Genomic DNA, 25,459 nt, shown 5'->3' on the forward strand with positions numbered 1-25,459 from the left:
CAAAATTTTATGAAATTACTGGTTTAACCCTCTAATTAAAACAGAACATGAATAAGAAATATGGTGTAGAAATGTAATTTCACACAATTAGAAGACTTAAAACAGCGGCAGTTGCAGGAGGAAAAACAAGTCGCATTGCATCCATAGGGTGCTTGTGGTGGCATCCACGCAGAAGATAATGCAGTGTGTTTCCCCTACAAAAAGTTATTAGAAAAAAGCAATTCAGTTCATCCATGTCAACTACACGATTTATGAAGGCCCTCTTATATGAAAACAGAGACAATCATCACTTATAGGGTTTCAACTTTGAAGGCCACAATATATGGGTTATAACCTATCCCCCTTTATACTACATTGCAACGGGATCTCCTTATGAAGTTCCTTACTACGGGTTCGTTTGGATGTGTTTTTAAAATGATTGAAAGTACTTTTAGATAAAATTGTTTTAGGTTCCAAAAGCACTTGAAGTGCTTTCTGCAAAAAACGCCAGTTATGTGCTTCTTCAAGGAAGCACTTTAAGTATTTTTCCAGGATTTACTTACATTTTTACTAAAGATTGGTTTTAAAAACATTTTCACCAAAAGCGTTTTCAGTCGTTTTAAAAGCACACTCAAACGAGACTTTAATTATAATAATTTTATAGCTAACTACATTTTGCACACTTCAGAGCATTTACAATGGGTATGTCAAAAAATTTTGTCAAATTCTTAATTGATGGTTGATGTTGCATTTTAAAGCAGATAATGATAGGAATATCAAATTTTTAAACCAAACTTGTAAAATCAAATGATGTACGTCACCAATAGAAAATAAGCACGTTAATCAATACTTAAGTAATGATTCAATTATCAACATTCACGTAATTTGGTTTACAAAATTTCTAAACATGGTCTCTCTAGCACTACCCTTTTAAAGCATGATGTCAAGTCCCTTATTATAGGAAAACTAATGAAAATAGCTTGAAAACTTTGAGTTTTAACGATAAGGACAAAATAAAGGATAAAGTGAATAATACCAGGATTGACTTTTTAGTGTAAAAATGTGGTTTTTCGTTAAAGTGAACAGTACCGTGAACTTTTCGTTAAAACTCCCCTCTTATTATATTCCAACCAGTATGTTAACTATTATTTTATTATCATATAGGACCACGTTAAAATAAAATAAACAGTAAAATCATTTTTAAAACTTTATATCCTAGTGGATGGTTGAACCATGAATTAATAATTAAATAAAATAGCAACTGAAGGTGGAAGAGCAACGTCAAAATTGACACTGGAAACAACCAATCCAGGTTACCTACAAGATTACACACTAAGGTTTTAAAATTGTATCAATTTCTAAATTTTGTCTCTTTGAATGTTTAATTATCCATTAAATTGAAGAGTGTATTTGTCAATGTGGTGCAAATGTGGTTTACAATTTAGCCCATATAAGGATCTCAAGTTTTCATCATATCAAAAACCAGACCAAAAAATTTCAATACCTTGAGGTGCGATATGAGAAAATTAAAACATCGCGGCCTATTTTAAAAATTACCCCAAACCTAGGGGTATATTATAAGGGACGACAAGGGGATTTTTGTGGCTGTGTCCTGCATGAATTTCCAGGATATTTTCTTTCCCTTGCAGACAAAAGCTATGGCTGCAAGGGCATGTTCATCTTGGGCGGACTTGAGGGGTTTCAGAAATTTCTTATTGGAAGGAGACTCTCTTCAGATTGTGACGGCTCTCTATGATACTTCCATTAACATGTCAACATCAATTGGGCAATTAGTAGAAGACACAAAGAGCATTCTCAGTGCGATCACTGAAGAATTATGCACCCATATCTGTCGCCAAGCTAACATGGTTGCTCATAGACTTGCTAGGTTCGGTTTAAATGTTGGCAGCCAGTGTGAGTGATTTGCTCAGCCTCCTAGCTTCCTCATTGATCTCCTTGTTGAGGACACTATGTAAGTTGTAACTGATTATGGTCTTTGGTTGAGATTTCTTTTGGTCTCTTCCTGAATGAATACAACTCAATCGATTTTATCAAAAAGGGTATATTATTAACCCATAGTTTTATATCATACGTGGCGTAAACCATGTACTGTCTGTTTAGTTTTCTTGTAAGAACCCAGATCCTCTCTGGATCTAATGATTCTGAGCCTAAGGATCAAATGATCCAGGCCGTTGAAAATTGATCTAACGGCTACAAATAGGGGCCCCTCTAAAAGTTATAATAATTGTACCTGTTGAATCAAATTTCAACTGTTTGGATCATTTGATCCTTAGGCTCAGGATCATTAGATCTGGAGAGGATATGGGTTCTTCTTGTAATACCCTAGGTTGTTCAGTAATCATTCCTTTTCATTATTCATTTTTGGAAAAATTCGTTTGGTAATTTAAAAAAAAAAAAAAAAAATTAAAACTACTTCTTGAGTTTTCAAAATTTCTTCTGTTTTGAGTTTTTTAACTGAAAACTATTATTAGTTACATAAAGAATAAAAACTGAAAATTAGAAACAAAATAATTATCAAACGACTCTCTAGCAAGCCTTGATGGCTATATATTATGTAAGCTTGGTTTTTTGCCATCACCACCAATAATCAATATGATGATCATGGCTACGTTCGGTGTTTTGTAATGGTTCCCAGCCAAGTTGAAGATGAGTTATAAAAATATGTTGGGCCCTTTTAATGAAGAATATAAACATGTAAAGATCTCTATGATGTGATGCCAACTTCGTATTGTAGTTTAATGATCTAGAATGACCATCTAAATTTTAACTTTTTAAGCATCCATTCCAGCATCGTTGTAGTTGTGACATCCCACATCGCCCAGGGGAATGATCCTTATATGTATATTCCCATCCCTACCTAGCACGAGGCCTTTTGGGAGCTCACTGGCTTCGGGTTCCATGGGAACTCCGAAGTTAAGCGAGTAGCACGCGAGAGCACTTCCAGGATGGGTGATCCATCGGGAAGTTCTCGTGTGAGTTCCCAGAAACAAAACCGTGAGGGCGTGGTTGGGGCCCAAAGCGGACAATATCGTGCTACGGTGGTGGAGCGAGCTCGGGAAGTGGTTCCCCCCGGGCCGGGATGTGACAGTAGTCATCCAAACAAAAAACTATTCATCAGTTGATTATCATGACGAAATTTCACGTAAATAATTATCTTAATATCGTTGAAGTTTGTATTTTAATAAAAACACATAGAAGTAGCTTCTTTCATAATTATAATTTCTGAATCAGTGCTCGATTTCGAAAAGAAGTGAACACATGAAGTTGTTTGCATAATATTTTATTATATTTATACGAGAATTAACGTTAAATTATGATGTAACATAAAGTTTATAAAAAATCTCAAGAGAGAATCTCTTAAAATTTCTATAATTTATATGGTTGGAGTAGGACCAAATCAATTATTGACCGCTGCCACTTGCCCGCCCCTGAGGCTGAGAGTAATCAATTGTTATTTTGGATAACTACAATATGTGCTTTCTACGCTTTTCAGATTGTTTGCACTTTGGTACCTTGACTTTATTTCGTTTCAAGTTGGCCTTAAACTTGTGATTGTGTTTTTAACGAGGCCAAATTATGATGCCGTTACACGAGTTGAAAAAAGTAGTGTCCCGTGAACATATTTTGAAGGGTATTTTATTAGTACAAAGGATATTTTACATTAATTTACTATTAAGAAAAAAGAGAGAGAGGTTGGACCCGAGAACCAATGGTTGGCTCTGTGCATCCGGAGGAGTTGTGGCCTGTAATCATCAAGGTTGAAAAGTAATTCCGACAGCCCCGCCCCACCCAAACGAAATTCCACAACGCTCTCAACATACGAAATTCCAAGTCGTGATAGCAAAGTGAGTGAAGGTCACCGGCATGGAAAATCGATACCATATGACAGCATTGGAAGTTTCTTATATTCCAAAGCCAAATAATTAGGTGTGGCGTCTTTCGCATTCGGATTGTTACGAATTTTCCATGAACTCCATTTGACGTTTGGAAAACGTTATTCTAGCACAAATCTATGACGTCATTGAATAATGCTTCATGTGACGTATTTATATTGAGAATGAATCTCATATTGATGAGATAACGAACTTTACATGGGTTTATAAGTTGAGTTACTCTTCATATTACCAATTGGTTTTTCAGTGGAACCTCAACTTTTTTCATGGTATCAGAGAAGGTTGAGTTACTCTTCATGAACCCAACTGCCACACACGCTCAACGTCACCCCGTTTGTGCTATCCACGTGTTTGACTTGAAAATTTGCTACATGTGAGGGTGTGTGTTGATAATGAATCCTATATTTATAGTATGAGGGACCTTACATGAGCTTATAAGTAAATTGTGTTGAACAAATTGAGTCTAATTAATTGCTATAATAAATCACATAGAAAATCAAGAAATAATTCATGCAATTATATTTCACAATTATCTATACACATGAGTAACCAATGTTCAATGAACATGACATAATGGATTATAAAAACCTAGAAAATACAATCGAAGCAAGTGTTTGACACTTTATGACAAGTTTACGCCCCACTACGGTGCTCATGGTTGATCGGCGCATGTCTCTCAAGATACAACGACCACGTCCTTGTAATAGTAGCACTCCAAATCACAAGGCTCCATGAACCATGATTGTGTTGAAAATCCTCATATGGACTCAATGAGATTCTCTAATATTTAGTGCACTTTATGTATGATTATGTAAATAAATGAAAAGTTATTTTTGTGATTATAGGGGGCTTCCCTATTTATAGAATGTGAGATACCTCTTTGGAAAACATGTGACTATTCATGAAGAGTCAAAAGTTGTAACACTTCATTTAAGTGGACATATCTTTCTACCAAAAGGCTCAACTTCTAATTTTCATTCAATTAATAAATTTAATATTATAATAATATTATTAAATTTTCCAACAATCCCCCACATGAATGGAAATTGACTCAACACTATCAAACGACAATGCATACACTAGAGAGAGAATTCAGTAGGAAAAGTACCGCATCGAGATAAGTGGCTTTTGACTTTGAACATTCCGTAGTGAATTACTATCGGATTTACTTGGCTAATTAGTGAACATGATATCTTGAACTGCTCGGCCGTTTGTGTAAATCAAGACAATAGTAATCACACAATACCCTTCCAGACATCCCGTGGTTGCTCGGTTGTATTCATTTTGATCCTGAACAATTCTTGGTGTCTCATGAGTGCTTTTAGAGAACTAAGCCCTTCAAAAAATTCTCATATGAACGACCCATTCCTCACTCAAGATAAGTGACTTCCCATTAAGAGTATCCTACAATACCCCACTTGTTATTTCCAAGTATTCATTAAAAGTAAAGTTTATCCTAAATACGCTGCAGATAGCACTGTTTCATCATAGAACATGGGTAAGAGATTATCTCCACAGTGCTCCCATTGAATCATCCACAATTCGGTTGTCCATTTGAACCTAGATCTTGGAATCTCCACTCAGCTAGGTTGGGTTGTCATTATGGTGATTCTTAAGACGTAGACTTTTAACCCATTCCCCTCGATGATACAACTAACTCTCTAGTCAAATCTTTAATTTATTGGATCCACCAGGTTGATGACTATCACTTATGGTGCGCGCTTCAATTTATGAAATTATATTTCATTCGAGAGTAGTTGTTTTCCAATGTTAAGTCCTTCAAAACATATGTTAGGACTTAAAAAGTAATTTGCTAATACTCGTGTACATTCCCCCACATTTAAGGTATTTGCTAGAAGATCTCCAACTCTTCAATACCTTAAATTTTCAATTATAAGAGTAATCGTTATCTCTTTCTAGAAGCAAGTTACCTTTACATTCTTTTTAAGTATATTTCATTCTCAAAAATAGCTAAGCCACTTCCCCACAATTCACACACATTGCAGTTGCTTTGAAGCTATTAATAATTCACTTTCATACTTTAAGAAGTAAGAAACATGTGAAATATAAGTTATCCGTCTATCTTCACATGCCAAGCCTTTTAGCCTCACCAGCCCTTCTAATTAGGAAAACTTGGCACTTTATTTTAGAGGCACCTTCATGGTTCTTAGCACTTTAAACTCTCCAAGTTCTCATGGCTAATGCCGTGTAAACACATTTCAAATACGTTTGTAGTGTACTTAATACAGATTAGTCCTAAAAAGGACAAATGCCTTTCTACACTTAGTCAAATACTTTTAGCGTCCACAACATCGCTCACTTCTTTTAAATTTGAACAACTGTACAAATAAATGAATCATGTCCATATAACCTTTTAAAATATATGGAAAGATACAAGATTAAACCACCACACTATCGTGGAGAAAAGCTTGATGCACTTCTTCTTGATGCACTTCTTCAACGTTTTGTATTATTTCACTATTTGTACCACTTTAGAAGAATGAATAAGTGAAGTTTGATAGCAAACCAAACCTAGCAATTCTTATAGTACATGAATTTTCATCAGCATGTCGAGACACCAGTCCCGTAAATATGCACTTATTCCAAAACTTCGCACTAACGCACACATAATTTCCCAAATTCCTATGGGAACATGTATATGGAATTGTCAAACAGTTGCATCCTTTCACTAACCACCACTTGTGTTTTGAGTCACAACTCTTCATTAAGAGTTACTCAAACTTTGACTTATGCAAGTCTAACAATTGCATCCCCTCAGACAATCTTTGGTCTTTGGTTGAAATGCTAAACTCTTTTATCTGGAAAATATGATATTTCCTGTGTCAAAATGGTTCATCCATCTTGAACTAGAATTTGTTCATCCCTCCACTTCTAATCAAGAGGTCCTGTTATCAAATGGTGCGACTCGTATAGAAGAATGCACTGGATTTTAATACCTAGATTTCCAGTTGATAAGATTCTCATACAGAACACGAATTTAATCACAATAAAACGATCAATTTTTTAAAGTTCGCATTTTGTAACTCATAATTGGATATATTGAAAATGGAGGGAAATGGTCGTGCCGCCATACACCAAAGTGAGAAAAGACATGTCCAATTTAATATGAACATATAGATTTGAGTTCAACAAACAAATATAGCAAACACAAGAATTAACACATAATTGTCATGTTCTTCGAAATAATATGTGATCGGAAAATATTTTGTCTACAGCCGAATCATGCACCAATTAATGTAGCAACCAAACCAAATAAATTTGACATGACTATATGGAAACAAAATCATAGTTTTATGCAAAGATTAGTTACCATACCATTCTCTCACAAAATTAAACAAGAAGAAATTATGTCTCTAGGACCAAGAATTATTATATCACGCATCATTTAATTCTCAAATAAACATAACAATCAAACCATAAACTTGTCTTTAGATTGTGGGAAAAATTGAGTCTAATTGGTATAATAAATCACATAGAAAATCAAGAAATAATTCATGCAATTACATATCACAATAATGCATGCACATGAGTAACCAATGTTAAATGAACATGATATAATGGATTAGAAAAACCTAGAAAATATGGTCGAGGCAAGTGCTAGACACTTTATCCTTAAGACAAGTTTACGCCCCACTATGGTACTCATGGTTGATCGGCGCATGTCTTCCAAGATACAACGACCATGTCCTTGTAATAGTAGCACTCCAAATCACAAGGCTTCATGAACCACGATTGTATTGAAAACCCTCTCATATTGACTTAATGATACTCTCTAATATTTAGTGCATTATATGTATGATTATGTAAACAAATGAAAAGTTATTTTTGTGATTATAGAGGGCTTCCCTATTTATAGAATGTGAGACACCTCTTTAGAAAGCATGCGACTATTCATGAAGAGTCAAAAGTTGCAACACTTCATTTAAGTGGACATATCTTTATACCAAAAGGCACAACTTCTAATTTCCATTCAATTAATAAATTTAATATAATAATAATATTATTATTAAATTTTTCAACAAATTGTGCTACTTTTCATATTGCTAATTAATTTTATGATGTAATCTCAACTTTCTGAAACGTCATTGAAATGTAGTGAGAAATGAGAATCTAAGATCTCGTATATATAGTTTAGATCTATGATATCTTTTTTATCTTAAGGTCGACCTGTTTGTGCTAGTATGATATGTCATGGTTTGACATTTTAACAAGATAATTTATGTGTACCATAAGAAAAATCCAATATGAGGCAATTACTACTTCCAAGTGTTACATTAAGACTAGTTGAGACAAATTTTGACTTCAAATGCGTAAGATGTTGAAATTTTTTAGATTGACGGGCCCAGGAGGTTTACTCTAATGATACCAATACAGTCTCTAACTTTACCACCTACCCAATCTGTCAGGTATGAGGTTTTACTACAAAATGCCTCAGTAGTTAGAGTAAGATAATCATATTTAAAGCCACACTTGTTGACTTCCCCCACTGGTGTGGGATTGCCAACACGCCCCCTCACGTGCCCCATTTAGTGGTTCACACGTGAAAATCCACACATCGGCAATTGAAACTTAGAGGTCGGCTCCAATGGAATCCAAACTTGTTTTCAATCTTTTTCAAGAAGTGACTCTTAAGAACTCAAATGCCGGCTCTATATTAAGAGTCCCAACTTGTTTCCAAGCCCACACTTTTTGGTGACAAGCCTTTAGCTTGCACGGGCCCGTAATCGTGGGCTTTGATACTATGTTGAATTTTTTTTTTAGATTGACGAGCCGGGGGCCCCACTCTAACAACATCGATATTGTCCACAACTTTACCACCTGCCTAATCCGTCAGGTGTGAGGTTTTACCACAAAATGCCTCAGTATTAGTTAAAGTAGGGTAATCATATTTAAAGTCATCCTTGTTAACTTCCCCCACCAATGTGGGACAACCAACACGCCCCATAACATGTAACCCCATTTAGTGGTTCACATGTGGAGATCCACACATCGGCAATTGAAAATTAAAGGTCGACTCCAATGGAGTCCAGACTTATTTTCAGTCTTTTTAGGAAGTGCCTCTTAAGAACTCAGAGGCCGGTTCTATGTTAAGAGTCCAAGCTTGTTTCCAAGCCCATACTTCCTTATGACAAGCCTTTAGCTTGCACTGGCCCAAGCTTGTTTCCAAGTGACAAGCACACTCTTCCTTGTGACAAGCATTTAGCTAGCTTGTTTCCAAACCCACACTTCCTTGTGACAAGCCTTCAAGCCTTTGGACCTTTGGCTTGCACGGGCCCAAGCTTGTTTCCAAGCCCACACTTCCTTATGACAAAGCCTTTGGCTTGCACGGGCTTAAACTTGTTTCCAAGCCCACACTTCCTTGTGACAAGCCTTTGGCTTGCATGGGCCCGTAACCGTGGGCTCTGATACCATGTTGCAATTTTTTAAATCGACGAGCCCCGGGGGGGGGGGCTTCACTCTAACGACCCCGATACTGTTCCCAAATTTATCACTTTCCCAATCCGTTAGGTGTGGAGTTTTACCATAAAAAACCTCGGTATTAGTTAGAGTAGGGTAATTATATTTAAAGCCAACCTTGTTGACTTCCCCCACCGATGTAGGACTGCCAACATAAGACATATTTGGCTGGATTTAATTTAAGATCAAATGCTAGCTGAACAAATTGAAATTATCTTTCTAACACTTTGGACAACAAAAATAATCAATATTCAATTGTTTAGAATGCTGCTTCTATATATGTTATACAAGGGTTATCCTTCAACCCTCAACGTAAATCAAAATCCCTTACAACTTCACATATTGGTTTCCCATTTCTTCTTTTTCTTATTCTTGATCTTCTTCATTTTCGTTCCTAATTAAATGGAAAAATAATCAATATTGAATCACGCCTGTTTCAGAAAGCATAATATATGGAACGATGTATCCAACGTAACATTGTCTCTGCAACATCTACTCCAGAAATTTGGCTCGTGGGAAGAGTTCATATCTAGGATCGTCGCCTCGATGTTTATAAAGCGGCATATCCAGGAGTTACAGTTAACTTTTGTTAAGGAAGATATCTCGGATTGATTATGTCAATATTGTAATTTGATATGTAGTTATTCACTAGTCTGATTGTCCTTGTTTATAGGCATCAGTATAGGATTATGATTGTATAGCCTCCTTATATATTTGTAACCCTAGCTTTATCGTAATACAAGAAAGAATTCCAGCAGCTCTATCTTTTCTATGATGGTATCAGAGCACTGATCTGGGAATAAAGCAAAACACAAAAGCTACCCTAGCCAACGCAGGCATGGGTGACAAACCAGAAGCACAGTCAACCTCTTTAAGCATGACTTCACACCTAAGGTGGGACAACCCTAACCACTCACTCTACCTTCACCATTCGGACCAGCCTGGTGCAGTCCTTGTACCGTAGCAATTAGTGGAGGACAATTACAATACATGGGCTTAGTCCATGACCATGGCCTTAACGGTCAAGAATAAGCTTGGACTCGTCGATGGCACAGTCAAGAAGGCGCATGAAGACAAACCTGAATAATTGCAGCAATGGAACCGATGCAATAATTTGGTGAAGACGTGGCTTTTAAGGTCGATGTCCAAGGAAATTTCAGGGAGCGTCATCAACTGTAAAGATGTTTGACAAATGTGGCTTGACCTACAAGAAAGATTTTTCCATGTGAACATCGTCTAACTATTTCACATAAAGAATGAGATTCACGGCTGCGTGCAAGGAACCATGACAGTAAGTTCCTACTTCACCAAACTAAAAAGTCTCTGGGATGAATGAGATGTATTATGTTTGATTTCGGCATGTAGTTGTGAAACAAAGAAGGAGATTGCTTCGTATGTTAAAACATCATGAAGTTTCTCATGGGGTTGAATGATTCTTACGCCACCGTTCGCAGCAACACTATTCTCCTTAAGCCACTGCCCACAATAAACAAAGCCTACTCATTAGTTCTTCGCCATGAGCGACAGGCATAAGTTTCCAGTCTACCTAACCAGAAGCTGCGGCATTTGCCGTGAAAACCACTAGCCGAGAAGCCGAATCAGATGACGGTGGACTTCGATGTGGGAAGTGCAACAAGACAAATCACACTACTAAAAATTGTCGTGCTCATCTCAAGTGTACCTTCTGTGGATGGAAAGGTCATTCTTTTGATTTTTGCCGCCAAAGGAAGGCAACCGCTGAAAGTGAACAAAGTCGCCATTTCTCCTCCAAAGGCAATCAAGTTGCAACCCACGACAAAAATGAAGTGATACCTAACTTTCCTTTTTCCCAGGAGGATTGTAAGCAAATTCTCCAGATGCTGAACAAGAGCAAATCATCTTTTGCCAACCAAGTGGGTAATTCTTCAAATCATGAAGAACTTTCAGATAAAGCTTTTTCTTTCACACGCAATGGCAAGAAAAAATGTTTGAATTTTGGATAGTGGGGCCACAGACCATATCGTTTGCAGTCCTGATTCCCTTACATCTTCAAGACCTGTTGAAAACCATTCCATTGAATTACCAAATGGCTCATTTGCTAAAGTCACTCATGTTGGACAAGTTGTATTCTCTCCTAACCTTGTCCTTGATAACGTTTTGTGTGTACCACTCTTTATGTTAAACTTGATATCAATTAGCAAATTAGCCTATGACTCATTATACATCACAATCTTTCCAAAACCAATTTTGTGCCATACAAGACTTACGCTCGGGGAAGATGATTGGGATGGGAATTGAACGGGAAGGACTTTATTATCTTGACCTGCCAAAGAAAGGAACATGCCACACCGTCAAAACCCTACCTTCTAGCTTTTGGCACCAACGTCTTGGGCATCCATCGCATAAAGTTTCTATGTTATTTCTATTTTTCCAAAATAAGTCATGTGATTCAAATAAATGTTTCATTTGCCCATTGGCCAAACAAACGAGATTACCGTTTTCATTGAGTTCCATATCCACCAAGTCATGTTTTGAGTTAATCCATGTTGATATTTGGGGTGGTTATCAAGTTTCTTCTATTTCAGGTACAAAATATTTTCTCACCATTGTTGATGATTACACTAGGAGCACATGGCTTTATTTGATGAAACACAAATCCGATACAACATAATTCCTTGTCCAATTCATCCACATGGTAGAAAATCAATTCAATACTAAGGTCAAAATGGTTCGAAGTGAATGGTCCTAAGTTCAAACTTTCCACTTTCTATAATCTCAAGGGAATTGTTCATCAAACTAGTTGCATCAACACATCCCAACAAAATGTTGTCGCTGAACGTAAGCATCAACACTTGCTCTATGTTGCTCGAGCCTTACTTTTTCAAGCTAATCTTCCTAAAAGTTTTTGGGGGATGCAATCCTAGCTTCTGCCTATCTCATAAATCAAACACCCATACCCATTCTTCAAGGAAAAACACCATATGAAAAATTGTTTCACAAGGAACCGAATTACTCTCACCTACGAGTTTTTGGACGTTTGTGTTTTGCATCAACTTATGCACAAAAGCCTTCAAAATTTGACCATCGTGCACGTCGTTGCATTTCCATTGGTTATCCATATGGTAAAAAAGGTTACAGATTATTTGATCTTACCCTCCAAAAGGTTTTTGTGTCACGAGATGTTTTTTTTTTTTTTTTTTTTTTAAAGAACAATTTCCCTACCACACCTCAGACATTTCCGCTGCCCCTACTTCCTTGTCCATTGCGAACTCCTCACCATTGCACTTAGATATGGACTCTTTCCCTCCCATTATTCCTCGGGACATCACACCTAACAACTTATCTTTTGACTTTCATGATACCCCACCAACACTAGACACATCACAGCCATCTTTATCCCCGTCGCCAATACCGAACATGATCTTGCCTTCTTTAGAAACACCACCTACTGCCCTTATTTCCCCAGCACCCACCAATAGCCCTCTCAGCCCTGCCCCTCGACCATTACCACTCCATTGCAGCACACGTCCCACTAAGACTTCCTTATTTTTGCAGGACTTTCACGTTGAGACATCCCTCTCGTCAAGGACTTTCACGTTGAGACATCCCTCTCGTCAAGGCCTGCTCCGACATCTTCAACAAACATGGTTAAGTCATCAGGTACCTCTCATCCACTCTCTCACCACTTATCATATACTCGTCTTTCACCCCACCATAAAACATATACATCTAACCTCATGGTCATTAAAGAACCCACAAGCTTTTAGTAGGTTGTTCAAGACCCCCATTGGCGTGCTGCTATGCAACATGAGATTGCCGCTCTTCAGGCCAATCACACTTGGTCTCTTGTGCAATTGCCACTCCACAAACGACCCATTGGATGCAAATGGGTCTATAAAATGAAGCTAAAACTCGATGGGACAATCGAGTGGTACAAAGCATGGCTGGTTGCGAAGGGTTAAAGCCAGATAGAAAGGGTTGATTATAGAGAAACCTTTGCCCTCGTGGCCAAATTGACTACTGTCCGTGTGCTTCTTAGTGTGGTAGCCTTGTGAGCATGACACTTGCATCAACTAGACGTCAACAATGCTTTTTTACATAGTGACCTTGACGAGGACGTTTACATGACCTTACTTCCTGGATTCGGACGAAAGGGGGAGACTCGAGTCTGTAAATTAAACAAATCCCTGTATGGTCTAAAACAAGCTTCGCAACAATGGTTTCTTAAATTATCCAATGCACTCAAGGTTGTTGGGTTTCACCAGTCATGGTCTGACTACTCACTGTTCGTCCGAAGTCATCAAGGTAATTTTATCACTTTGTTGGTTTATGTTGATGATGTAATACTAGCAGACAATAATTTGCAAGAAATCGAAGAGACCAAGCAGTTCATTTCCAAATGTTTTAAACTGAAAAACTTGGGCAAGCTCAAATATTTCTTAAGGATAGAGGTTGCATGATCAAAACGTGGGATCACTCTATGCCAACGGAAATATGCATTAGACATATTGGATGATGTTGGGCTCTTAGGTGCCAAACCTTCACGATTTCCGGTTGATCAAAACATCTTTCTAACACAAATGGAAGGGAAGCTACTCAGTGATGCATCTCCATATAGACGCCTTGTAGGTAGACTAATCTACCTAGCCATAACAAGGCTTGACCTAGCCTATATGATTCATATGTTAAGCCAATTCATGGAAAAACCTCGACAACCACATCTTGAGGCAGCACACAAGGTCCACAAATACATCAAAAATGCACCTGGGCAAGGTATCCTCTTGCCTTCTACGAGCACATTACAATTGAAGGCATTTTGTGATGCCAAATGGGCTGGATGTAAGGATACCAGGAGGTCGATAACAGGTTATTGTGTTTTTCTTGGTCAAGCACCGATTTCCTGGAAAACAAAGAAACAAACTACCGTATCTCGCTCCAGTGCAGAGAACGAGTACCGTTCCATGTCCACTCCATGTTGCGAGATTACATGGTTGAAGAATATCTTGAAAGATTTGAGGGTGAGTCACCCACAACTAGTCACATTGTTTTGTGACAATCAAGCAGCACTACATATTGCTTCACATCCTGTATTTCATGAACGCACAAAGCATATAGAGATCGATTGTCATCTGGTAAGAGAGAAAGTTCAAGGAGGGATGATACGTACAGCTTACATACGAACAACTGATCAACCAGTTGACATATTCACCAAGCCATTGAGTTCGACATAGTTTGAGACATTACTCAGCAAGTTGGGTGTGGGGGAGTGTTAAGGAAGATATCTCAGATTGATTATGTCAATATTTTAATTTGATATGTAGTTATTCACTTACTTATTTAGTCTGATTGTCCTTGTTTATAGGCATCAGTATAGGATTATGATTGTATAGCCTCCTTATATATTTGTAACCCTAGTTTAATCGTAATACAAGAAAGTATTCCAGCAGCTCTATCTTTTCTATGAACTTTTTGTTTAGAAATTATCATGTCTGTGAAGTGAAACCAGGCAATGTTGAAGTTTCAATTCTTTAAGAATTTTTCACAGGCAATGTTGAAGTTTCAATTCTTTAAGAATTTTTCAGAAGTTGTATTACAACAGGCTTTTATATATGCCTTCATAGAGTGGCAAAAATATTGATTTACTTAAAATAGAAGAGATTTTCTTCTTCTGCAATTGTTTAAATCTTGGTCTCTGATATCAATCTATCCGTTTGATAAAACATAAACCAAAAAAATATGAGCAACGAGACTAATTGACACGAAAGTTACAGCTATCACAGATGTTACTGGAAAGTTACGGATGAGTTTTCATTTCTAGGAATGTGAGGATGTGAGACATGTAAAGCTCAATGATCACACATATTATACCTGTCAATTTAGTTTCTGATTTATCATGAAAGTGAAAATTAAGTCCATAAATGATTTTTTTTAGAAAAATTAGTCCTTGAATTATAAAAATTTGGCAACTACATCCTTAATATTATATTCAATTATCTGTCAACTTCAGTCATGTTACTTGTATGTGATACACATTGGAGGGTAGATTAATATTTTTTCATAAAGAAATAATGTATAAAGTTAATTTTGGAGGGTAAATTAGACGTTAGATTTGCAACCTATATGAAATGTTATTGGCTTATAGGCGAAAAAATGACGATATTACCCTCTAAAGTGTGTCATGTAACTTCATTTGACGGAAAATTGGATAAAATAGCTTTAAATATAATAGTAGGGATGAAATTAGTAATTTTTAATGAATTTAGGGACTTATTTTACTAAAAAATAATTTAGGGACCTAATTTTTACTGCAGTGATAATTCAGAGACTAAATCGGCACTTCACCATATATTATCCAAGTGTTTGGCTTACTACCATGTGTTGTTTCACATCGGAGAACTAAGAACCTTGCCGGGAGGAATTTGGCCACTCCCCCTATAGGTAACTCAAAAACACAATTTTACTCCCTGAAACTCAAAGTTCGCTTCACTTTAAACCCGTGAACTCGATTTTGATTCCTCTTTGCGCCTTAAAACTTGAAAATCGTCTCTATAGAACTTAAAATTTGTTTCACATTGTGTTGATCTGTTAATTTCTTATATGAGTTTGATTTGGGTGCGCTAGGCTAAACAATTTCTTTTTTATTCTTTTCATCTCTTCAATTTCTTTTAAACTTAATATTCTGTAATTGTTGAATGTGAGCGCAAAATGGAGATTTATAATCAAATTTAACACATGTGGCATAATCTTATTAGGTGTTGGGTCTCACATATGTTTTAGGAGGTAACCTATAAGTTTCAGAGAGAAGAGAGAGTCTACAAGTCAAAGTGGAACGAATTTTGAGTTTCAAGAAGTAAAGTGGTGACTTTTGAGTTATAAGGACACAGTGAGATCAAAATGAAATTCCAAAGGGGTGTAGCTAAACTAAGCCTTTTTTTTTTTTTTTTTTTCAAGTGAACATTGCATTGTTTTTTTTTATTAAGCAATGATATGGTATTTCATTGATGAAGTATTCGGAGAATAGCAGCAACTACAAAGAAACAGGAGAAGCTCCTGCTACATCAAAGAACTACTGTCCTACGACAATACATCAATAATAATATTCAGTGGTTCCTCGAACCAAGTGCAGTCGCTCGGGGATGGTTACTTGAATTTGCCTTTGAAAGGAGAGAAATTTACAAGACATGAGTTTACCGTCTCAGGTATTTAAATTCAAAAACGAAATGTCGTGTGATGAAAATTTTACGCATATTATTATTTTATTGAAATAGGACATTATGATAGCAATGAATCTATTTCATATAAGTCATTCTTCTTTGAAAGAGATTGGCACTGCAAGGATGTAGAGAATAGCATCACGTTAGAAAATCAAGAAACCTTGCATAAACTGATTGACATGTAAAGAATTGGATAACTCTTTTAATTTGTTTTGAAATCGAACCTATCTTTATTCCATCACTATTTATTATCAAAGAAAATGAACGTAACTTTCATTGCTTTACAATCATTCTTTTCACACTGTGACTTAGTCTTGGGGAGAAAGTGTCCAGAATTTGCATCTGGACAAAGATATATAAGGCAATATAGCCCGATAATCTGACCAAATCAGCCTCTGCCGGAGCAGTAAACACAGAAAAATATGCCTTTGGTTATTTAGTTATTATTAGGGTATATTATCAATTTCCCCCCTGAACTTGTGACCATTAGCCAATTTCCCCCCTCAACTTTAATTTTGGCCAATTTCCCCCCTGAACTCTCATGATTAGTCAATTTCCCCCCTCAACTTTAATTTAGCCAATTTCCCCCCTCAACTCTTATAATTAGTCAATTTGCACCCTACTGTTAAATTTTTAATTTGATCATAATTAAACAAGTGTGTGTAAGAAACTAAATAAGATGTATGTTAATCATGTTCCTATATCTTTATCCTATTACAAATAGATTAAAATTTAGAATTTAACAATTTATCATAAATAGTATTATTAGTCATAATAGATGGAAAATTTGTTATTATTTCTTCTTCTACATGCTTTAAACCCGATTCATAACTTTTTCTTATAATCAACCCATGTCAGATACTAACTGTATTATGTTTTTGTACATTTTACCCTATATTATGCAGGTGAGTTTATGTTAATTTTAGTACTTTGTTGGAAGCTATTAGAAAGATTGAAAATTAAGAAAAGAATAGATGGAAAATTAAAAAAAATAAAAAATTAACAGTAGGGTGCAAATTGACTAATTTTGAGAGTTGAGGGGGGAAATTGGCCAAATTAAAGTTCAGGGGGGGGAATTGACTAATTATGAGAGTTGAGGGGGGAAATTGGCCAAAATTAAAGTTCAGGGGGGAAATTGGCCAATGGTCACAAGTTCAGGGGGGAAATTGATAATATACCCTTATTATTATAGTTCTGCTTTTCATGGTTTTTAATTTTAATTTTATTTTACAAGTTAGTATTCTTCCAATTGGACCCAGATAATTTAGCCGCATGCTTTGTCTTGGTATGCATAACATAATGCTTGATCGTAATTACAAAAAATCACAAGGAATAGAAAATTAATTGAAGAACACTCTTTGAAGAAACTTTGGACTTAATGGATGTGTTTGTTCTTAAACTTTAGCTTAAGTGGACGTTTAAGACTTATCCAGCGTCTATATTGCAAAGCCGGCTTTTTTTTATAAATTAAGTTTGTTTTTCTGCCTTCTCTATAAATAACCAACCTCGTACATCAATTGCTTCACATCTCTCTTAATCCCTTCCATTTTTCACTTGCAATAAACTTCACATACAATCCCATTGAAGAAGTTGAAAAATTAAGATGGCAAACCAAATCTTGCTATTGACTACTTTCCTAGCCATGACATGTTCGCTGGTTGTTGCGTTCGAGCCTAGTCCGTTGCAGGATTTCTGTGTTGCTGATACTACTAACTCAGGTTCGTCTTGAATCGTTTGGTTAAGTTTCGCAATGATGTTTAGTTTACATTAAGATGTATACCTCTGATTCTACTTAATCCTACAGTGACTTTAATTTTTATGTTGGTTTATTAACAGCAACAAGAGTGAATGGGCTACCTTGCTTGGACTCCAAGCTAGCAACAGCTGAGCATTTCTTCTTCAGTGGACTTCACATCCCGGGCAACACCTCAAACCCTGTTGGTGGAAAAGTCACCCCTGTCAATGTGGCTCAAATTCCAGGACTCAACACCCTCGGCATCTCACTCGCTCGCATCGACTACGCACCAATGGGTGTCATCCCACCCCACACTCACCCCCGCGCCACTGAGATTTTAACCGTCTTAGAAGGCAGCCTCGATGTTGGCTTCGTGACCTCAAACCCCGACAACAAGCTCATCTCAAAGGTCCTTAACAAGGGCGATGCGTTTGTGTTCCCTGTCGGACTCATTCACTATCAGAAAAATGTGGGCACTGGAATGGCCGTTTCACTCTCTTCTTTGAGCAGCCAAAACCCTGGAGTCAACACCATTGCTAATGCTGTGTTTGGATCCAATCCCCCAATTTCAGAAGATGTCCTCGCCAAGTCTTTCCAGGTCGACAAATATGTTATTACTAGTATTCAGGCCAAATTTTAGATGTTTTCCGTGGAAAATAGTATCCAATAATTCACATCATCTCTCCGTTTGTCCTGTCGTTTTCGCGTATTGCGAGTTAGGTTTGTTTAAGTGTACTAAAATCTCAATGAAATCGAATGATTTTGTGTGAAATTGTTCGGTATTTGAGTCCCTTTTGTGGAAGATATCATCTTTCTTATAGTAGCAGAACTAGTGAAACAATGAAATTAATGTTTACAAATTGTGAAAATACTCTCCAAGAAGAAAAAAATCGTGATTTTTCATTGAAAATTTGGTTCTGCTTGAAATTTCTTCCGATTTCCCTGCGACGGCAACGCAACATTGAACCGGCAACACGAGTGTTCTTTGGAGTTTAGTCGCAAACCAGCAACAAACCAGCTATGATTTCCTCACACAATAATCCAGCTATAAACCTAACGTTTCATCTTCTTATTTTATGCAATAAATATGTTAAAACAAGACACATTTTTGTTATGTAGAACTCTGGCAGCATTTCACTTTACTTCCTGATGAAGGCAAGAACTCTTGTGCACTGCATTTTGATTCATTGTCCAACGACTCAAACGTAACTGCATTAGTGGCTTCAACTCGATTTCATAACTTGTTTACCAAGGGAATTGTTTCGTGGAATGCAACGGTCTTTAAATCGGAGCAGTTTAAGGAAATTAGCAGTGCTTATGACAGATATGATGAGAGCAGATTATGTAATAACTCGGTTGCTTCATGTGTGCTCGGAAGTTAAACGTACAAGATCAACCATCTTCTCAATAGTATAATATACAAAAATGTATGTGTGTGTATATGAGTTTTACCTCTGAATACCACCGATAACGTTAGCGGTAACCACAGAACTCAGTCAATGATATTAACTGCTACTCGGTGAAAACTTTCGGGCGCGCGTGTGCCATCTACATTTGACAATAAAAGGAATACTGGGAGCAGCAGTAATCTACATGTACCTGAAGTATGGGAGTTTGGAGAACGCCAAGTGAAGTTAACTAAGGGCTTCCAAATGCAGGAGATGGTGGAAAGTAGGCAAATGCAGCCTAGTTCAGGTGGAAAAAACGAAACAAAAATGTCAGGTGCTCTCAACTCATCGGGCGTATGCCCTGCTGTCCGACAACTGTGGAAAAGCGGGTAAGTAACTGAGATTTGCAGAGAGAAGGTCGTCAAATGATGAGCAAGAGAAACTAGCCCGAAATTAAGAAATCGGTAAATAGAAGGCTTTGGTGACAATATTGTAAGTGAAAGAAGGCGGAGAATAGATCCAGGGTTTTTGAGACGCTTCCAGGTGCTGGTTCCATCTTTTTCTATCATTCTTTAATCATTGAAAGGAACTGAGTTCTGATAGGCGAAACCCCTCGTTAACATTCCCGTGAAATACAAGACAATGTTTCTGTAAATCCGATGGTTAACCATGACTGCAGAAGTTTCTCACCATCTAGTAACAATGTTGCTCAATAAATTTGGTGTATAAACGAGCGGCTCATGGCTGGTATTTCAGCACGCCGAGTCTACAGCAGAACAACAGATATAACGAAAAAGTGATTCGGATATCGCAAAGAAACAAAAACTATCCAAGGAAACGAGAACTATGTACTAATATTTTGTATCTGTAACAATTTTACAGTTTTATAGTACAACACCTCAAGCAGGGTTGCCAACGAAAAGGTTGAAATTTCTTTGTATCACACTGAGCCTTTCACAATCAGACTACAATTCGAGACTTGAAGAACACTATATCCGAAGCAAAACTAGACAGTCTAAATTGAGATTGGGACAGAACACCTTGTCATGGACATACTTTCACCAGTCTCCTTAGAGTTCCGATCAACTTCGACAAAAAAAAGAAAGTGATTGTAAGAAAGAGGGTTACAAGCCGACCTCCAAAAAGTCCGGCAAGAACTATAAGAAAGAGAACCAGATACCCAAAACCCCCTTCTTTTCGTTCTCTTCCCTTCTTTTCAACAACCGGTGGTGTTACTTCGCCAGCCAATGATCCTCCACCGTTATCAGAAACTCCGTCGGAGCCTTGGATTTCAGACTTCTCCTCTGTATCTAGTGAGAACAACGATCTGTTTTCGCTTTCTTGTTCCTCTTGTTTCTCATCTTCACGTTCTTCTTGTTCTTCACATCCTTCTACCTTATAATCTCCGAGGAAACTAGAATCGCCACTGTACAGCACAGGCTCCAGCTCCTGCTCGTTTTGCTTTCCCCTTCGACGCAACTTCTTAGGCACAAATTTCTTGATAAGTTTAGCTTTAATCTTAGAATTTTTCATACCCCTATTCTTCTTATCCCCAACAAATTCACCTTCTTCTTCGCCACCCTCCACGAGCTTTATCTTCTGATAATCCTTCCCCAATAACTTAACCAACGACACATCACCGACAGTCTTATTGGCACAAACCCTTCTCTTATCCACCACCCTCCTCTTCTTCTCACATTCCACCCCAAGCAACTCATCCAAACTTTTTTCACCGGCGGTTTTATCAGCGCAAACACTTACCTTCTCCGCAGGTTTCGTCTCCTCACATTCCATACCAAGCAACTCAATCAATCTTCCCTTCTTGTTAACATCAACAATCTCAATCTCTTCAATGGCAGAATCTAAAATCAGAGTCTTTTCTCTCGCGGTCACTCCCTTCATATCATCACTCGAATTGAAACCATTCGAAAACAATAAAAACGCAGAAAATCTCTGAGCCATAACAGATTTCGCATTCGAACATGGTTTCAAAAACAAAGCCAAGTGCTTACCCGCGTATTCCAGAAGCAGAAGCAGAAAAGCGGACAATGTGATCCCAACCACGAGCTTCTTGGTGCTCAAAGCCAAAACCACCACCACAATAATCTTCATCACCGTCGTCAAAATCACCCCCCAAATCCCGCCGACGCATTCTCCACCACCGACAACACAATTCTCCGCACGATTTTCAAACTCAGTAGCCTCAACGCCACGATCAACTTCTGTGGGCTTCAAATCGACATTTGACGAATCTGGCGAACTGGGTTTTACCAAAACCGGCAAATCGCTCGAACCCAGTTCACAATTCGGAGCGATCCGATCGTCGACCCGGTCATCGACCCGATTATCTTTCTTCTTGCTCTTGTTCTTATGCTTGTTCGACGGTTTCTTCAAGTGATCCCGGTTCTTGACGAAGAGGTCGATGAGAGAGGCGGGAAACCCGGTCTGAACGAAAAGCGAACCGCCGCGTTTCGGCGATTGGAGGTCGGCGACGAATTGGGAAATCCGTGTCGCTCGGGTCTTCTTCCACGGAAGCGGCATGGTCACTAAAAATTTGGGAACAACAAAAAACAATTGGTTTCGACAGGAAACTCAATTTCTGAAAAAAATATATTACTGGGTTTTAATTTATAGCAGCCGTCGTCTACTATTTCGATTAAAAATTAATTAAAAAAAATTACAGAAAAATAAAAGGGTTTTGGGAAAGCGAGAGGAAGTCAGATGGGGGTGAAAGGTTGGATCTTTGAACGCGGCAGGTTGAAAATTCCTTTGGTGTCTTCTTGTTACTCGGTTTCAGGGTCCAGAAATTTTTTATTTGTTTCTGTCGTGTCGGAAATTGTTTGGTAACGGGAAGAGATCGATCCGAATTTCTCCCATCAAAGGTTCAGGATCAAGTGATATACGCTGTTGAAATTTGATCCAATGATTATAAACAATGAGAGCTCCTTTAAAAGTTATAATAATTGTAACCGTTGGATCAAATTTTAACAGTCCGAATCACTTGATCCTGAGCCTTTAATGGAGAAATCCATATCGGATCTCTTCCCTTTGGTAAAGTTTTTGTTTCGGTATTTTGTTGGATTAGTTTTTTTGTTGGAAGAAATAGAAGAGAGACGTTTTGGGGAGGAGATAAGTGAGGAAGAGGAAGAATAACTAATTTAACTAAAACAAAGAAACGGTTTTGAAATTGATGTTGGTTACGGTGAGTATTATTACATTGATTTGATTCAGTCTTTGTCTAAATCCTAAGTTTTTTCCGCTTAAATTTGTATTTATACAAGCGATATTTAAGAATAAAATAATCAAAAATAGGATTTGTGATGCAAGGGAAAATGCATAAACTAACTCTCATGAGCTGTATACACTTTATTTTCTGATCATATACACGAAACACAAGTTTAGAGTAATTATGCAAACGATTCTTAGACAATTGATGTAGTTTTTGGTTCTATAAAGTATTGAATTTGTAATCTGTAACTTATATTCACCGCTTACCACTAATCATATCAACATGCATGGTTAGCAGGAGGCCATGCTTATATAAAACCAAAGTAGTTCTTGAAATAACACTTGAAACAACCCTAAAAGAATTTACACAAAGTAGCTCTTGAAACAGTAGCACCTTTGCTAATATCCTAGTCCAAGTATCCCATCCAATTAAACTTATTGTGCATGAAAATAATAGATATTATTCGATCCAACAACTAAATCATAATAGGCTAATGAATATACGAACAAACTACATCGAGTATCATTTGCATGGTTGATTGTTGAATTCGATTCAACAACTTAAAAGACGTCGTAACTCAATGTCTTGCCTTTATTAGGTGTTTAAAAAAATAAAAACAAGTTTAAAATCACAGTAGACTAACGAATATACGAACAAAATTATTTATGATTACAAATTAAAGCAACATTTTGACTGACTTATTAATGTATAAAATTATAATAAAAAATCATAACTAACCTATCTCTAATAAGCAAATAACAGACATCAAATCATGCAGGAACTGGCATATGTAAGAACAAATGTCACCAACAAATCCACTTTCAGCCTTTCATGTGTAAGATATCCCCCATTCCCACTCCACACCGAAAACCACCCGATACCAATATTATTGGATCAAGTTAGGATATTTCTTGGATGGGACCCAATATTTACCATGATGTGATTATAAAATTTAGAATCCGATGGCTGCTAATGCTTTTATCACATAAAGATGGAAACATAAATATATATTATATGTACACAAATATCTGAGGTAATTAAAGTGAGAACGGAAAGAAGAAATGAAACAGGCCGGTTGGCTTAAGCACTAAGCACGTAGAATATCACATATTCACAGCCCCTTTCGAGGGTATATATACGGTTAGGATTGATTCGGTTTAGGTCTAAATTTATCCAGATTTTCGATTTGGATTGCTCGTTTTCGGTTTTTATTCCAAATATATTTTCTAATCTGTTATTTTCAAGAAAAAGAATATATAATAGACCGAAACACTAATATTTGGCTTGATATCTAATATGTCGATAATACTCATCAGATTATTTCGGTATATGTCGATATTTGTTGATATCTATGCAACATAGTTCATATGACGTATATAAGCTCAACAAGTGTTTGACGAAATACCTCAGTGAATAAACTGAATTTTTTACACGCTCCGCTCTATTTTTATTGAAAAATTAACCTTTAACACTGAGACTCCAATTGTTCAAATCTTAAATCTGCCACTGTTGACTAACAATAGCTCATTGCATATTTCAAACATTATTTAGTTAAATAGGTTGCTTGTTAACATCAAATAAAGATGATGGTTGAAAAAAACAAAACAAAACAAAACAAATAATGCATGCATGACTTTGTTGTGCTTTTCACATAAAGCTCTGTAGACTGTTTGCAAAAAGGTTTAATCTCTCCTTGCACCAAGGAAAGCTAAAACATCTCAATTGGTAGCAGATTATCTTGTAATATACGGGTAAATTTAATAGAGTCTTGGTGGAATATATTCTATTTTCACAAGAGTAAGTTATTGCAACTTTATCAAGTGCGCAATTTAAAAAAATAATAATTAAAAAGGTTTTGCTCAATGAACTCATGTAAAATGTATAATTTTTTTGTCGAGGGAAAGAGATTCTATTAAAAATCATCAAAGATGTTCATATAATATACATGTTAACGTGCATCTTAAAACAACTCAAGAGACTACACATGTCAAATGAACATCATAACTCTATAATTACAAACACATCAACAACCAAATACGTTTCCTTAATCAAAGAGGACCTTTAGTTCACTAAACCCTAGTCACGAGAATTAAAACATTGCAAACCCAAAAACTATCGTGAGGCTCCATGAAGAAAAGATCGTACGATTCTTTAATGATTTTGTAAACGTGTATTTAATTATGGAGAGGGTTACAGGGAACCAAAAGGGAGACCCCATCCCCATGAAGTTGGTGTACCTTTTTTCTTACATGTAAAAGACCAGAAAATGCTGGCGTAAAACGCAGGGGTGTTAGGTTATAGGAAAACTCGAATGAGAAACACATGGACTGATGATGATTGACCTCAATTTTCTTTTAGTTTTTACTCAATATGGTCACATGGTTTTTTGAGGTTTGCTTCTTTACTACTTCAAAGTTCAAACATCAGTACAAAAGCAAAGTTGAATATGCTTGCTTGTACATGAAAGCAATGGTTGAAACATTGAAAACGTATGAAGATTATAGTTTAACAAGCGTAGGTAGATAAAGGAGAGATTTTTAAGT

At 36.8% G+C, this 25,459-nt stretch overlaps 2 protein-coding genes across 2 annotated transcripts; one reads left to right on the plus strand and one right to left on the minus strand.

Annotated features, from left to right (window-relative positions):
• Positions 1 to 18,114: 18,114 nt before the first annotated feature.
• Positions 18,115 to 19,122, plus strand: LOC137728983 (putative germin-like protein 2-1). The gene is made up of 2 exons (XM_068467800.1): positions 18,115 to 18,282; positions 18,401 to 19,122. Exons 1-2 carry the CDS (start codon positions 18,168 to 18,170, stop codon positions 18,937 to 18,939), a joined length of 654 nt encoding a protein of 217 aa, XP_068323901.1. The 5' UTR covers positions 18,115 to 18,167; the 3' UTR covers positions 18,940 to 19,122.
• A 1,391-nt stretch (positions 19,123 to 20,513) lies between these two features.
• On the minus strand, positions 20,514 to 22,255 carry LOC137728982 (uncharacterized). Its single transcript, XM_068467799.1, has one exon. It carries the CDS (start codon positions 22,226 to 22,228, stop codon positions 20,732 to 20,734), a length of 1,497 nt encoding a protein of 498 aa, XP_068323900.1. The 5' UTR covers positions 22,229 to 22,255; the 3' UTR covers positions 20,514 to 20,731.
• Between the last annotated feature and the right edge of the window lie 3,204 nt (positions 22,256 to 25,459).

Source organism: Pyrus communis, chromosome 3 (genome assembly GCF_963583255.1).
Source record: "Pyrus communis chromosome 3, drPyrComm1.1, whole genome shotgun sequence".
Classification (NCBI taxonomy): domain Eukaryota; kingdom Viridiplantae; phylum Streptophyta; class Magnoliopsida; order Rosales; family Rosaceae; genus Pyrus; species Pyrus communis.

Bases quoted from the DNA above. Each gene is read 5' to 3' on its own strand.
- LOC137728982 (XM_068467799.1), bottom strand. From the start codon at position 22,228: ATGCCGCTTCCGTGGAAGAAGACCCGAGCGACACGGATTTCCCAATTC.
- LOC137728983 (XM_068467800.1), top strand. From the start codon at position 18,168: ATGGCAAACCAAATCTTGCTATTGACTACTTTCCTAGCCATGACATGT. The intron at 18,283-18,400 runs GTTCGTCTTGAA...GTTTATTAACAG, and splicing joins TGCTGATACTACTAACTCAG to CAACAAGAGTGAATGGGCTA.